General features: G+C 36.4%; 1 protein-coding gene across 2 annotated transcripts in view; it reads right to left on the bottom strand.

The window, feature by feature from the left end:
• Window positions 1–2,942: 2,942 nt before the first annotated feature.
• Window positions 2,943–16,466, bottom strand: part of cplx2 (complexin 2) — a 30,262-nt gene continuing 16,738 nt past the window's right edge. For both annotated transcript variants that reach the window (XM_005806539.3, XM_023328819.1), the window contains exons 2-4: window positions 16,226–16,392; window positions 9,301–9,476; window positions 2,943–7,912 (exon numbers count right to left, since the gene is read on the bottom strand). In XM_005806539.3, the coding sequence (XP_005806596.1) occupies window positions 7,718–7,912; window positions 9,301–9,476; window positions 16,226–16,256 (402 nt within the window). In that variant the 5' untranslated portion in view covers window positions 16,257–16,392 and the 3' untranslated portion in view covers window positions 2,943–7,717. The remainder of the gene's footprint in view (window positions 7,913–9,300; window positions 9,477–16,225; window positions 16,393–16,466) is intronic.

Below are 16,466 nucleotides of genomic sequence, written 5' to 3'. Positions count from 1 at the left end.
AAGATTGATTAAAAGTCTCTCTTACAAGAGAATTTTGGCCAAGACTGACAGAAGCACACAGATTTTACAGAACATTCATAGCAAAACTAAAAAAGTTAACACTATCAATAAAAATTAAATGCTGTTTAACAGTTCAAAGTCTTCTTTTCAGATGAAAGTACATTTTGCATTTGACTTGGTAATCATCAAGGTCCAAGAGGCTGGAGAAAGATTGGAAAGGCACAGAGGCTTCCTCGGTCAGACATGTTTTTGGGAGTTGTGTCCTTCAGTTCTCTCTCTCTTTTTTTTTTTTTTATCAAGTTCAATCAGCTCACCAGAAACATTTGAGTGATTCATGCTTTCCTCTCCTGATTTCTTTCTGCATATGCTGATTATATTTTCAGACAGGACTTGGCACTTACACATGCACACTGCCAAAATTACAAGCTTCAGAGCATGTTGAATAATTTTTTTAGAATCCAACGAAGGCCAGATTATTTATGACTTGCATATCAAAACCTTGGAATTAATAGATATGTCCTTGTAGTGACTTCAGGTGTTCACCAGATGGCAGTATTTCACCACTTACTATTTCTCCATTGTCTTTCAGTTGATGGCTTTTAAGTACGGTAGTCAAGAATTTCTTCACTGAATGAACAAACACCTGCAGTTTTTGTTAAAGTTTCATAAGTTTTTTTTATTATTATTGAAAGAAACCGATTTTGATATATATTTGTTTCTTTTGCTTGCTTTTGTTATTTTTGTAATTATGTTATTTATATAAATTATTTTCACTTTGATTCATAAAATACCCAAAATTTTCACAGAACTCTATGTTTTGGTCAATTTGATTATGTAATTTTTAAATATTAAATGATTGATTTTGATCAGTTATTCAGTACTTAAGTGGACTTTTTACCAAATACATTTTTACTCTTACTAGAATAATTTTTGGGGCAGCTACTTTTATTTTTATTTGAGTAAAAATATGTTGAAGTTGTGCTACTCTTGAGTAAAATTTGTGGGTACTTTACCCTCTGCTTGCAAAGATAAGCAAGCTAATATTCTGATTTACGAAGTTGTAACTCAGTGTTTCCCTTTGTTTTGTTAGTATTCCTGTTTGTACATCTTACTGTTTGCCTTTGTCTAAGTTTCCCATTTATCTTTTAAAATTGCATGATGTTTCCCCATGGGTAAAGATTTTTCTGCCTTTTTTCTCCAAAATCTGGTGGTTGCATTATTTAAACTCAACCCATTTTCTGCCTTTGCTATTTGTTTTCAAGCTTTTAAGTATAAACTGTGGGGATACAGACACATGCACACAGAAAATAGGTTGAGAGAGCCCACATGTGAGCAGCACACACATGATTATGCAACCTTTAATGTTGGCAGTTGAAGTTTTTCAGTTCAATATGAGCAACGGCAGAAATAAAGCAGCTAATCTCCCACACTCTTTCTTTTTCTCCCCACCACTTCTGGGTTTTCTGTCATTCAAAGCGCTTAAAAAAGAAAAGTCTTTTAGACTGAAACAGCCCACATGCGCTAATCTGTCAGCAAGTCTTTTATATAGGATTAACAAGACTGTAAAAGAGCAAATCACTGCTGGTAACTCATCCGTTACAAAACACTTATGGAGGCGGCAGCAGTGCCAGGAGGGGAAAGGAAGGAATTACTGGACAGCAGCAGGTCACTGTTGGTGCCATACAGAAAAAGTATATGGGAACGAAGAAACTGTGCGAGAACAAAATTGGATTACTTACTGAATATGTCCTTTTTGATTAAAATAATTAGAAAGTGTGTGATTAACAGTAAACATAATTTCACAGTGTAATTTACTTAAAACCAAAACAAAGGAAAGACTAAAATAATATATTACAATCTGTTTATATTCCTAAAGGGCAATAATTTGCAGTACCTTACTTCTAATTGGCTGATCAATCTCTCTTTAGTAATACTGTCCATATTCAGTATTGTAAGACCAAAATACACAGACAAAAAATCTAAACTTTTAAAATTTGTAACTTTGTAATTGAACTTCTTTATGACTGTACAAATTAGGCAATGTAACATAAAAACCAAATTAAAGTCTAACTATTTAGAAGCAGTCTGCTGACTGTTTTTGGCAGCTAATACAGTCATTGTGCTTTATAACCTGGAGAAATGCAGAGAAGTAATTATTAAAGGAATACATTCCTGAAGTAAATCAGATGAGACACGGAGGTAAAACTTGAACAGAAAGGTAACGGTACTATTTCATAAATGGGCCTTCATTATAACTGTTAACTACTACTAAAAAAATTTCTAAATACTGGTGAATTTTTACCCGAAAACTCAGCTGTTTGCTCTAAAGCAACATATGAATATTTATAAAAAAATATTTATCATCAATTTCAGCTACATATTAAGGTCAAAGATATTCACATGCAGCTCTTTCTTTCGGTATAAGATGGTTAGGTTCCAGTAAGAGTATCTCCAGAATCCCCAATTCCCACTGCAGTGCAAAACAAAATGCATCAGGGACATGGTCATAAGCTTTCTTCAGAAACACAAAACATGCTGACCCAATCTCAGAAGTAAAGATCTGATGCACTATTTCACTACCAAGACTTTGTGCCACTGAGGAAAGCTACAAAGCTCCTCCTGAATTTGAGGCTCAGCAGTGGTTGAAGCCTCCTGTCTGTTAGAACAAACTTTTTCAGGCAGACAGGACAGTATCATCTCTTGACAGCTGGAAATCAATCTTAGGTTCCTATTTTTAATTAGGCCCACCATCAGTCCACCACATGTACTAACAAAATCCTCCATGCAACATTAAAGAGGGAATCTGACACCATCTGGAGTGATTCTTCAGACATATCTGTATGCACCTTTAATATTTGTGAAAGGTATAACACAGGTCCTTCACATTTGTGAATTATGTTTTGAATAAATAAAGAACAAATGCAAAGAAGTACCCAGAGTCATAGGAAGATCATTAGATTTTTATAAACCTTCTCGTCTTTTATTTGTTTAATGCATTTAGTTTCCAAAAAGAATGATTCAGTTACACTGATGTTGTAGTTTACAGTGATTGGGCTCCACACTGAGTACATGACATGCATTTAAGAAAAAATAAAATAAAATAAAAAACACAGTATACTCTTATTTTACATTCTTCACCCTGGAATAATTTTCACCCTGAATAACAAATAAAGAACTGAAAAGAAAGTTCAAAGCAACAACATTCAGGGATTTATGTTTAAGTATTTTGAATTGGACACACATCACCAGTTTAAGGTTTTAAAAAGCTGCTCACTTCCTCTCTTTTTCGCCTTCTTCATTTGCAGATGCTAAAAGCAAGAGTGGTTTGCAGATGCCAATAAATCTGTCAATGTAACAATATTAACATATTCTAGTGCAAATGCCAACAAAGACTGGAATGTGTTCAAAGTTGCTCAAGTGTTTATCAGAATATCTCCTGTCTTTACAGGGAGAGTAAACATGACGATGACTGAGCACTTGCATCATTTACCGGCAGGATTCAGCAGGGCAGTAAGTTCATATCAAAATGTTAGAAATAAGACAAATTTTGTGACATCTTCATTAAAAATTAACCTTATTCGAAGATTTTTCTTCACTCTACAAAAATGTTCATTAATTTATCTGTTTTTGACTAGAAGAAGATGAACTGATGTTTTTAAATATTCGTTTCTGGGGCTCCTGACAACAGAACATGCTTTGACAATCCAGTCCTTTTGTTTATGCTTTTCCCACTAATCATCACATCAACATTTAGGATGTTAAAGAGGAACATCAGGAGGGAGCTGATGTATCTGGGCGTCGTTTCTTGTCCTGTCAGAATCTTTTATCTCTCACACTCCTAAATATGCTTCTGTCCTACTAAAACACAAATGTTTCCTAGATTGTCTTTTTTTCTAACCATTAAAAAAAATGCATTAAACTACTCATTGGTTTTTATGTATCTTATAAAGTAGGATGAGTTGAGGTCAAGCACAGATGCAACAGAAATGCCACACTAACCTCACATTAGCAATGTGGAAATAGCCCTTTTCAAAAAGTTCACATGCCGTGACGCCTTGAGATGAGTCCCGCTTAGAGACTATGTTACATACAGACAATGTATGGCTGTTGTTTCCACAATGGGCCAATGACAAATGGTAGTCAAATCTCTTTTTCCTAGCTCCCATGTGTAGGTGTATTTAAGGTTTTCCAAGTACAGCAGGTGAGAGGGGCCTGTCCTTTGAAACACAAGATATTTAAGGAATCTTTTCTTGGAAGTAATTAATGCAGGGGATTATCCAGTGAAAGTGGGATGCATTAAATAAAACAAAAGCATTAAAACACATGTTTAATGTTTGTTTTCAGTGAATATATTTCCAACTGGCCTGTTGGCTTTCATTTATCACAAGATGTTGGCAATAACCCAACAAACCAGGTATTTAAAGAAATGCATCATATGCATCAAACTTTTGGCCTGTAAAAATCTTTTTGATTACAAACACATTACACAAGAACCATGTCATGATAGGCAAAAAGCACAGATTTTTGACAGAGGAGTAAAAATGGCCCATTAACATTTGATGAGAGCTTTAGAAAAAAACATTAGGTGTAATTTTCCATCAAACCAATAACACAGCACTCAGTTACAATTGTCTTTTTGTACTTTGATTGCACAAGACTCCACTGCTGAAGAAAAAAGTATTAAGTTTAAAGCTCGCTAGAGAACATTTGGAAAATCCTGGGACACTATTCTGGCCAGTCCAGCCTGAGAATCTTTGAAGGGAGCTAAAGATTAGGGTGATGGTAAAGAGGTGCTTTAATCTCAAACACCTGGATCTCAAAGACTGGTGAAAATATACAAACTGCTGGTCAGCAATTATAATCTATTGTTAATAAATTATTTTGTTAACTTATACCCTTTTTACATTTTTTGTTATTTTTAAAAAGATGCCCATCTCATTTTTTATCAGAAACAGACTTCTTAGTTGAGCAAATATGATTGGAATTTTAAATCTGCCAGGTTTATGAATATTTTTGGATTTAAATATAAAAGGCTGGAAGATAAGAGACAGTTAGTGATTCCAATCCTAACCCACATTAATTATAAATTTGTGCTTTGGTCCTAAATTTTTGGGACAAGTTTTGAAAACTGTGCTCATTAATTGTGCTTGTTTGTTGGTCTCAACCCTTCCACATCCTCCGGTTCTAAATTTAAGTCAAAGCACCAGTTTATTAGGGCCACAGCCCAAATTGTGGGAGGGGAAGTGGCAAGAACTGGTGCTTAAGGAAGGACTTGCACCAGTTTCTCAGTGGAAATGGTTTGGTGGGAAAACCCTCTTTATGTTTTTTCTTTCTTTTTTTTTTTCAAATTAGGGAGCAAAAAGGGGCAGTGTTTCTGAAATCACACAAATTATTTCCTGCTCTCAATGCCTTTATATTTGCTTCACATCCAAAAAATACAAACTATGAAGCCTCCACTTATTTAACTGAGAAAGCAAAAAACATGAAAGACTCCTCAAGCCCCAGATAGAGCTGATTTTCTGGATCCAATGCACAGATTCTGTTGCCTAGAGACTCCTACAGAAACAGCAGCTCAAGATTAAACACATATTTCTCTGTGTGACATTCAGTTTATTCTTGTCTCTACCAAACACTTGCATGCTCAATATCTAAAAGGAATGTGTTGAGTATCTTTTTTTTTCTTCAGGCATGGCACAACTAGGAGACAAAATCAGCTTCTTCCTCTGCACATTACAGCTCAAAGACACATTTACAGTTTTAGACAAGGACTATGTGAATCAACAACATGGTCTCACATCACAGACATGTAGAAAGACACACATATAAACACGCACACACTTACAGTTCACATATAATACACAGAGACGCTTCTAACAATGGATTCTTTTTTCTATATATTTTTCTTGTGTATACATAAAGTATACAAGATAGAGGTGAAGATTTACAAACAGAAACATTTTGTCTAATTTTATAACAGAAAACAAACAGACAGCTTCAATGTTGAAATATACTGTTTTTTAAAATCATTTTAAGTAATTATTGCAGTCTAAACAATATGGCTTTGTCTAGTGAAAAGTCCTATCTGAGCTAGAAAATGAGTAAAATAAAGGAACAGGTTTTACAGTGTGCAGCTTCATCAGTCCTATTAATCTCTAAATTTATTTACATTGGAACAATGTATTAATCACACACGCTGCATAACTAACCACTGACTCGCCATCAGGTTGTTTAGGAATGACCGACATGCTGTGTTTTACACATGAATGTCCATATATTCAAGTTCTTTCACTAGAGATTGTTGCTGAATTACAGAACATCTACTCAAATACGACGTGACGAATCACTATAGTTTGTTTTTTTTCCCTAAAAGATGCAGGAAAGTGAAGTACTATCAGCTCTTCAGGCAGTGAGATGCAACAGCTCACACACCTGTTCCTCTCCGGCTTGGCCTAAACTTTTGTTTTCTACGCAGTACGGCAGAGTTTTTCACCAGCAAGCAAACTGGTGGCGACGAAAGAAACAGAGAGATCTCACCAGGATTTCTTTGGTCTTGATGTCGATGAGATTCACTTGAGGTGAACATCGAAAAATAACAATCTTGGTTGCACTGAAATAAATTTTTGCAGCACGTTAACAAAATAAATGAAACAGTACTTTCAATCATTGCCTGATGAGTAATATCCATTAAAAAATAATAATGAAAAGATATAATAAAATATGAGTTTGTGATCTAAATAAGCAAATATTTATCAACCATCAATGATAGGAGTCAGAGATACTCCCAAACGTTTCAGGGTTGAGTTGTTTGATTGTCTAAGTGAATCAGACTGCTAACTTTGTTTATATTTTTTTCCATCTGTTACACAAACAAACATAAAATTATTCAAAGGGTTATGGAAGATCTGCTTGAATATAAAATTTTCTAGTTTTCAGCCTGCTTAACATTTTTTTTACTTGATGGCAGTCTAATAAGCTGTTGGCAATTTCTTTGTGAAACAAAACGGCCTCTTGAAGGATTTCCTGAACACCTTTGTGTGAAAATAGTGCTATTTTAACACAAAATAGATCATTCCAAAAACTGTCTTTGAGCAACTACATTGACTCACAAATTAATCCCTCACTTACGACTTCCCCTGCAAGAGGAGATGATATGAAGGCACATGTCCTAAAAACGTTTCTAATGTAGCAAATGTCATTGAAAGGCCTTCTTTAGGCTTGTAAAAGTAGAAAACGCCCACTATGGTGACTGAAGCTTGCTGGAAAACGTGGTGGCAGTGCTCTTTGAAAATGTGTGCACTGTGGAATGTTGTTCTCCATTAAAGGAATGTGACAAATGCTTCAATCTAAATCAATACACAATAAAAGTTAGAAAAGGATAAAACATGCACTACCTGGCAGTTGAAAGGATAATTAGCAGGAAAACCCAAAAATTCAAATAATGAAATCTTTGAAGAGTAGAAAAGAAAGAAGTAAAAGGTCTCTACAAAGGCAGTGTGCAGCCTCTAATAGTTTGAGAAACCCCCGCCCCCTCTCAGATCCTTTTTCCTCCTGACAAATTTTGAAACTCAAACATCTACAATCAAAGCCATTTGACATATAATCTTGACCCAAAGTCCCAGACACAAAGATCCCTGCTTCCCCATTGCCCTGCAGCCTGGCCCGAGGCCAGAACGGACCCTAAATTTAGGGTTCGTTTGATTCGCTTTGTTTTTCTGTTTTACTTCTTGAACATATCCTGTAGAGGTCCGGGAAGGTACTTAAGGACAGTGTCGAGAATGCTCTCCTCATCCTCTTCGTCGTCTCCGCAGCCTCTCGGGATTGCCTTCTTTGGGCGTGTCAGTGATCCCTCACATGCCTGCTCCATGGCTGCTTTCTCCTCCGCCTCCTTTTCCTCTTTCTTTTTCAAGCCGTACTGGCAGGCAGAAAAACAAGTGGTGGGAAGAGGAAGACAAAGGAAATTAATCCTAACTATTTAAGTCTTTTTGTTCACCTCATAGCTTGTGCAAGAGAATTCAATTATATTTGATTTTCTCTTTTGGGATTACAATAAATTACAAAAGATTGGTTGGAAATTTAAAAAAAGAACTTCATTCAAGAAAAGCATAAGTGACACTTCTAAGTTACGGAGAATAAGCTGATGGTTTTGTTTTATTTAAACAAGCAAATATTTCATTGTTAATTAAACCTTAAGAAAGACCATGAACACATTTTTGCAGGGTGACACACCTGCTTGACATGAAGGTGACAAGAGAGTTGAATAAAAAGAATCATTTCTAATGGATAAAAACACAATGCATACACATTTTCTTATTTCAAGAAGAAACCGTTTCAAGCAAAAGATTTCAGCAAAAATGCTTAGGATTGAGTTTTTACACTCTCTTGATTGGCTGGCATCAAACATGGCTGAATTTATTACATTTTTGACATATTTAACTTTAAATAAGTTCTATGAGTCCAAATAATTTCCAAAAAATTTGATCTAAATTCAATTTCTGAAGCTGAGAACTTTGAAGACAGTCTCAAAGAAAAGTCTGTCAAATAAGTGGATTCTATAAACATGTCAGGAGAAAATAAGGAGCTGGATTTTGTCAGATGCAACACAACTTCAGGTTGAAACGGTAATGTTTTGAACCCATTTGATCAACATCAGAAATAACAACCCATCTCAAGCATGCTCTAACAATCCCTTAATAAGGTCATTATCATAGGCTTTACAGACACAAACGCAAACATCCCACAATGCCTAAAATACATCATTTGCATCAATAATCAGTTGAGCAGGGGAAAAGCATGACTTGAAAAATGGCCCAATTCGGTTGCTGTAGCGTATAAAAAGATTTCACCACTATAAAGCATCAAAAACAGTTTTGTTGTAGCTCTTGTAGCACCTCTAATAATATAAATAAGAAGCTGGTCTTCTGTAGCTTGGACTGCTGGGAGTATTTTTGGCTCTAAGCAGCATTGATCAGAGTGAGGTATTTTTGATCAAATGAGCTAAAGATTGAAGCTCTTCCACTTGGTCATAAAAGTGGGACGCTGCAACAAAGATGAAGAAAATGAGGCTAAAACAAAGCCTTTCAGAAAATAAGCTGTCCTAGATCAGAGGAGAATGTTCTCGTTTCTGTTTATCATCACTGCATATTTTGTTGTCAGGACTAGAGTAGCTAAATATTGACCACAGTAAAATACTGTAAGAAAGTCTGCTTAGAAGGGAGAATATTCACACAATTTAAATTCATCTTTCTTGATAGAGATGGTCAAATTTAATATCTTTTCTCATAATAATTAATAAATATTTACCTTGTCCCTGATGGTCTGTCGTACTTTTTCCCTCTCTGCCTCCATTCGGGCATGTTTGGCCTTTCTCTCCTCCTCCTGTTGCCTCAGCGCCTCCTGTCGCTCCTCTTCTTTCTTAGCTGCATCCGGATCCTTTTCTTCCTCCCCACCGAGCATCTTACCCATGTCCTTGGTGGCCCCTGGACCGAGGTCAGGCAAACATATGTGGTTAACAAGGATTCCAACAATAAAACAAACAAGAACTCAAATTGTGTAAATGACAGTTTTTCTGAGATTATTCTGCATTTAAAACAGAAAGTTGCCATATTTTATATTTCAAAGTCAGCATTTCTTGAGGATTATGTTGTGATTGGATGAACTGCAGATCCTCAAGATGTCTCATAAACAAGACAGAAGAAGAAGAGCCAGCTGGACGATTTTCAGAGAACAATTGAGGCCACGGACACATTCTTCCGTCCGGTGTCGGCCATCTGTCCCACCTGTGTGTAAACATTCTGGCACCACACTGATCATGAATTACAAGTTTCAACTTCTGCTTCATGTTATGTAGCCAGTGTATTAAAAGGTCAGCATTTTTCTAGATGGAGTTGTTGATTATTCACACAAAGAGTGACAGTTTGTAATAGAGTGAAAGGTAAATAGCAAAAGCAAAACAGGTTTGATTCTCAAAGATTTTCTTTCAAAAAAATAAATTCACCATAATCTAAAGCTTGGAAATAATGACAAACCTTGAAATTATTAGAGGTTGAAAAGCTCTTTCAAAAGTTTATAATTTGTGCCAGCTTATATCAGTGCAGGCTGACCACACATCGGTTTAAATTTCCCTGAGAGAGAAACCTCGGGATTATTTCATATTAGGCTTTTTTCTGCGTCTATTCTTAAAACCAGATAATTTCTTCATTTTTTAGAAAAGACGCTCCCCAGACATCAAAGCAACATATCAGTAATGCTGTTGTTACCTCAGTCCGATCAATAGTAAATACAGGACCACCTGAGAGTGTATGAATTATGGATTGTCCAGTAGAGAGAAAACTTCATCTGAGTATTGATCTGCCTCTCGGGCGCTGGTGTAAGGACGGCCTGGCTGGTGGCCTGCTTTTCCGAGAAACCCCTTTGTTAGACCAGAACCTGAAAACAGATTCTGTGTGTTTGACACCTGAGATTGTTCATTTGACGAAAAGCAAGAACAGAATCGAGAAACACCAGAGGGAAATCTGTTTTCTGCAATGAATCTTCTGGTAATGCTGCGTGCCAACTGGAAACTGAATGAATTTAGGTCATGTTATGTACTCTAATGTATGTTTTCCATTTCTTATATTGTTTTGCTCTTGTTTATCATGATGTTGTGATGCTGGAGATTATACTTAAAGCACGAACTGAACCACCTTCACACAGGACAATGACATCGTCACACTCTCAAGGTAGCAGGAAATTCGGAAAACCTATTTGTGTGAAAGCAAACAGGACACCACTATGCTTTTAGTACTCACTAAAAAATAGACATTAACAGGTGGGAGATTGTGTATTTAAAATAATTAACAGTTCAATTGACACAAAACAAATCAACAAATCATAAACATAACGACTAAAAAATAAAATATCCACAGTGTTGCAATGGTCCAGCCAAATCCCAAAATGTCCAAGCTGTTGAATCATGGGGTATGAGATGACGAATGAAAATGAACTTAAGTCCCAGCATTGGATCAGAACAGGAGGTTTTGGGACGTTGTATTGCGTAGTGGAAGAAATACAGAGGTATAGTCCTCGATGCATCCGTCCTGGGTACGATCTCCGACCTTCAGATTTTTGCTGCATATCTACCTCCCTGCCCATTTCCTGTGTGGTAGATGTTAATAAAAACCACTAGTGTCAAAAAAATCTTCTTTAAAAAAAAAAAAAAGAACTTGGGTTTATTTATGTCTATGAAACAGTGATATACTAAAACTGGGGCCTAATAAGGCACAGCAGAAGAAGCAGAACAATGTGGAGCAAACTGTTCCTTGAAGTCATCATACATGACTTGAAGCACACCCTCCGAGGTGAGTGAGCTGAAGGGAGGCAGGTCCTGTCGCTCAGCGGCAGACCCATGCAGAGGCCCTAATGGCCCTGCAGCGCAGTGTGTTTGCAGCAAACTTGAGGTTGACAAATTAGCACTCAGCTGGTGGGAGGAACGGGCAGTGAAATGTTCCAGTGGACTCACTGGGGAGTCGGGTTAAGGTCAGGCTGCCTGATGTGGGTGCTTCAGTGTGTTAAAACACTCAAATAAGTGCAGGCATGTTTGCAAACACCTTTGTGTCAAGGATGTAATCTATTTCATTTCCTTCATTTTCCTTCAAAATTAAACCTCAGCATTTTTTTAATATAAAAAACACAATATTTAATTGAAATGAAGCTACCTTAGAATTCAAAAAGAGAGAAACATTAAAGCCAAAATCTTAGAGTCTACAGAGCACAGAATAAATTATACAGATAAGTGTCCTTGTGTTAGTATTTAGAGGAGTGAGTAAACCCTTGGACAGAAATGTTCATGTGATTCATAAACAGCTATACTTAATATGACTGAAGTACTAAAGAGGAACAAATAGAGAGCAGAAATGTTAGAAAGAACCTTTTAGGCTCAAAATCATCTTGACACACTACTGGAGGAAAACACTGGCTATGTTAGATTTATTGGGCTTTTCTGCTCTACATCTCACTCTCTTCTGTTTTTTTTTCTTGAATCTCACTTTAATAAGACATTTCAGCCCTAACTTCATCATATAGTCTTCATGTTCTTTTTCTTCCTTCAGTAGGAACCCAAAGTATTTTTCCTTCTTGTCCTTTTGTCATTTTTTTCTTTCCTTGCATTTTCTTGACCGTATCCAATCTTTGACCAGTTTTAGTTTGGCTCTCTAAATAAACTCACACATTTCTACGTTGTAGACAAAGCTTATGTTTTGTTTTGATACATCTCATTGTTTTGTGTATTTAGCATTCTAATTCATTCATGCTCTTCTACCAGAAGAAGTTTAGTGCATAAAAGCTCTAGGTTGGAAAAGTAAAGTCTGTTTGGCAGATTACGTATTTGGAGACAATGGCCTAACTACAAAAACTATGTGTATGGAAAACTAACTCTGCACATTACTCCAAACATGTCACCCCAGTGGGGAAACATTGAGGTGGCAGCATCAACCGATGGAGGTGCATTTCTTCTGCAGACAGAGAAAAAAGCAAACAGAATTGGTAGGAAGATGCATGAAGGTAATTGTGGGTGAAAATGCTGCACCTTGTATATGTACATTTATGGAAATGTCGAAATAAAAAAATAATAATTTTCCTTCCACTTCACATTTTAACACCATGTAGCTACGATAAAGAGGTGCAAACAAAGTTGGAAAGTATGAGGGGTGAAAGAAGAGAGTTAACGTTGTATAGATGAGGCGTGCACCGCTGACTCCTCCTCCAGCCTATCAGATGGATTGCAGTGCTGCAGGAGTGGAAGGGTTTGAAAAATTGAGCTAATTTAAATAATGGATCACCTCTACCTCCAAATTACACCCTCATAAGTCACAAGAGAGGCTAAAATCCTGCACCATTCATCAGCTGGCATGATCCTGTTTGTTTTGTAGCACCAACACCTGCTTGATCCTCACATAGAAACCTAACATCCGTACTAAAGTGCTACTGAGCAGCAAAAGCTGTCCGGGTCTTAGAGCCTTTGATTAAACTGCCTTTCAGCTGCAGGTTATCACAGAATCCTCGCTTGTTCATCTTTCTCACACCTGCACAGGAAATGAAACAGAAGGTTGGACGCTGCCTGGTCCGAACGGCCTAACACTGGTTCTACAGTTATTATCTCCTCCTTATCTTTCAGTTCAGCTTCTTTATGAGAAAAGACAAGGACGTCACAGGTTTGATTTTCTGATAAAGGAAGGAAAAGCAGGATGTTAAAGTCTGAAACAGAACTGACAGCAGAATGAACACTGGAGATGTTGCTTTCAACCCTTCATGTGAATTATTATCAGTATTCAATACATGAATATCTCTTCATCTTCATCAAAGCAAAAACTCTTTCTTTAGATAAACTTAGCACAAATATGAAACACAATAAAATCAAACAAGGGCCAGGAGGTGATTTTTATACCTCAGCCTGATCAGTGAAGTCAGTCAGAGGCGTAGATATGAACCTTCTTTGACTAAACCTCAGGTCCTCCAACACAGTTTAAAGTAAACTGCAGAAAAACAACTTAAGTGAGTTAAAGTTCTCCTTCAAAGAGTGCTGGCTTCTGATTTTATATACCAATATAAATCCAGTTGAGAGTCAGGGAAATAAGAACTGTCTAGTTCAAAGAGAAAGGGTCAACTGCACTATACAGATTCTCTGTGGGTGGTAAATTATGACCTTTCAACTTGAGATTGATGGTTGGATGAAAGCGTGTGACAGAGCCAATTAAAATGCAAAGAATGAAGAAGGCAGTGTGTGGTTCTGCTCCATGAAGGGACTGGGTCAGAACCAGGGAGAAGTTCATGTAAAATGTGAAAAGGAAGAACTAATAGAAAGAAATACGGTGACACGGCTAACAGAAGAATGTGAGAATTAAATGACGGGAGGTTTGACGAGTATTACGGACTTGCTGTCTATGATTAAAAAATTTAAGTTCAGGCTCCAGCTCACCAGGAGGAAGATTAGTTAATAAAAAACGTTGCTGCTTCATTGCACATTGGGAGACTTCTTTCCTATTTCAGCCTAAACACACAACACATTTTCTCTCAAGCTACAACTTTGTTGTTACACATCTTCAGGTTGAGGGTGAAAAAAATTTGTAGAAATGAGAAATTATATGTACGAGAAATGTTATACCACAGCAGCAATCTGTCCAATTTTCTGCTTAAAATCTATTCATTTCTCCTTTACCTTTCATTAAAATAGTAAAAATGGTAAAATTAGACTTGCTGAGGTTTCTATTCTCTTTTGTTATTTTAGTGTCATAATAAAAAACAAAGGTAAATTTATATAGTATGATCATTTTATTTAGAATATTAAGAAAATTTAAAATTTTTAAAGTGTTTAGAAATAAAATATGAAAATATTTTCAATGCATGTGGGTTAGAAGAAAAATGTTTTCTTGTTTAATTCTCCCCAACCTTGGTCAGAAAATGTAATGTCTAAAATCCATATCCATGCAAACCTTGGTAGTGGCAGCAACATAATTGGGGATGTCTCTTTTCATATTAAAATTGTTTTGTTTTGTCAAGGTGGGAGAAATAATGATCAGTTTCTTACAGTATTTTTGATCTTAAACCTTTAGGTATCACCTAGAAAACTGAAGATGAAGAGAAACTTATTTTTTCAGCACATCCAAAAACACATAGATATGACTTCATAGGATACAAATGAAAGTTTTGGAATTGGAGTCCAGAGACACCTGACAGATTTTCCTTTTCCAAGAGGCATTAGGAAGTTTGGCAATAAAGACTTGGGAATTTTTGACAAATGAAACTGTTGCATGTTGACATACTCACCAAAAAATGCTAAATACTGAGTGAATTAATTTGTGCAACCAGTTACTGCAGCTTTGATTTCTGTATGTTTTCCATTAAATAGATTTGTTTTATTTGTATTCATAAATGTCACAATAAAGGTGGAGAAAATATTACAAGTGATAGCAGGGTGCTATTATGGCAGATTCACAATGTCTCCTTCGAATCAGTGAAACGTCTTGAATCTTAACATCAGCTACATTAGCTCCATCAGTGGCTGCACAGCTGACAAGTGGAAAACAGATGAGTAAAAGTCAAAAGAGGAAGAATTAAGAGAACAAATGTTGAGTAAGGAGAGAGACGAACTAGCATTCAGATTAATAGATTGAATTAAAGAAGGAGGAAAAAGGGAAAAACTGAGGGACGACAGGGCATGAGCAGTGAGGATAAATTAACGGGCGCCGGGCCGAAGGAGGGAGACGAAGGGCAAGTTGAGCTGTAAAGGAATAAATCTCATTTCATTGTGGCTTGGTGGTCATTGAACTGATGAAAGTAGATGAGGGGAATGATTTAAAGAGGCATGACCTCTGGGCCTGAGGGCCCTTGACTTACAATAAGATTCACACTGACATCTTTATGTTGTTTTCAGTGAATGAGAAGAGACATGGAGGCCAACGGGTTTGAAGCAGAACAAGATTACAATTGTGGGACTATAAAAGAAAAACCACAGCCAGGAAATACTTTTATGCTGTTGCTCATGTTACATAAAGGTTATTGAGTCAAACAGTGCATGTTTCAAGACTAGTTCTTGTCAGCAGATCCATTATGATTGTTTGTCCTTCTGAAAGGATCAAAACATAAAAACACTAAGAAGATCTCACCTTTGTTTCAAGGCTGGACGGATCTGAATTATTTTTCCACAGTCTGTCACTAGTTGTTCTGTACTTTAGGGTTTTCATGTGTTGGTTTAGAGTCTGTTCCATTGTGTAAGTTTTTTAAAAGTTTGCCAATCTGTTCACGTGAGGGTTTCTCCTTGGCAGGCACCATACATTCACTTGATCATCCTCACCGTTTTCACTCCACTGTCACTCATTCCAGTTTTTCTTTCACTCACCTGGATTCCCCCATTGTCTCTGTTTTTTGTTCTCTCTAAATCTTTCGTACTAGGATTTTGAATGTCTTGTCGTTAAAATTTTTCTGGAACAACTTTATATTTGAAGGTGGAATGTTTTTAATTTGGATAATTAGATGAATAGCAAAATCATTAACAATGTGGCATGCTCAGTACTGATAAATACAGAAACAAAAGCAATGATCACATGATTTTTATTAAATAAACACTGAACATCACACTGTAAAGTATAGTTTTCAGTGGAGTCTGCAGGAGATTTTCTGGATCTTTGGCAATTATTTCCTAACTAAAAGTGTTTAGAGATGGGGAGCATTTAGATTGTAGTCACATACTCACCACCCAATGCTTGCTTCATTACAAAATCCATGGTTCCTGCTGCTTGGTAGAGTAGTTTTTCCTCAAAATCAAAGAACACCAAGCATGTAACCACCAAACCTGAAGATATCTCGTTGGTCCAGTCGTCTTTACTTTTTTCTTCTTCTGTTGTAATGTCAAACAATTCTCTGCAAGGCAAGAAAAAAATCAAAGAACATAATGAAGTCATATAGCTTCAATTTACACACATTACATAAGCTTT

This window comes from Xiphophorus maculatus, chromosome 23 (genome assembly GCF_002775205.1).
Source record: "Xiphophorus maculatus strain JP 163 A chromosome 23, X_maculatus-5.0-male, whole genome shotgun sequence".
Classification (NCBI taxonomy): domain Eukaryota; kingdom Metazoa; phylum Chordata; class Actinopteri; order Cyprinodontiformes; family Poeciliidae; genus Xiphophorus; species Xiphophorus maculatus.
Note: the sequence above shows the minus strand (reverse complement) of the source record. Positions and strands in the feature narration are given on the sequence as shown.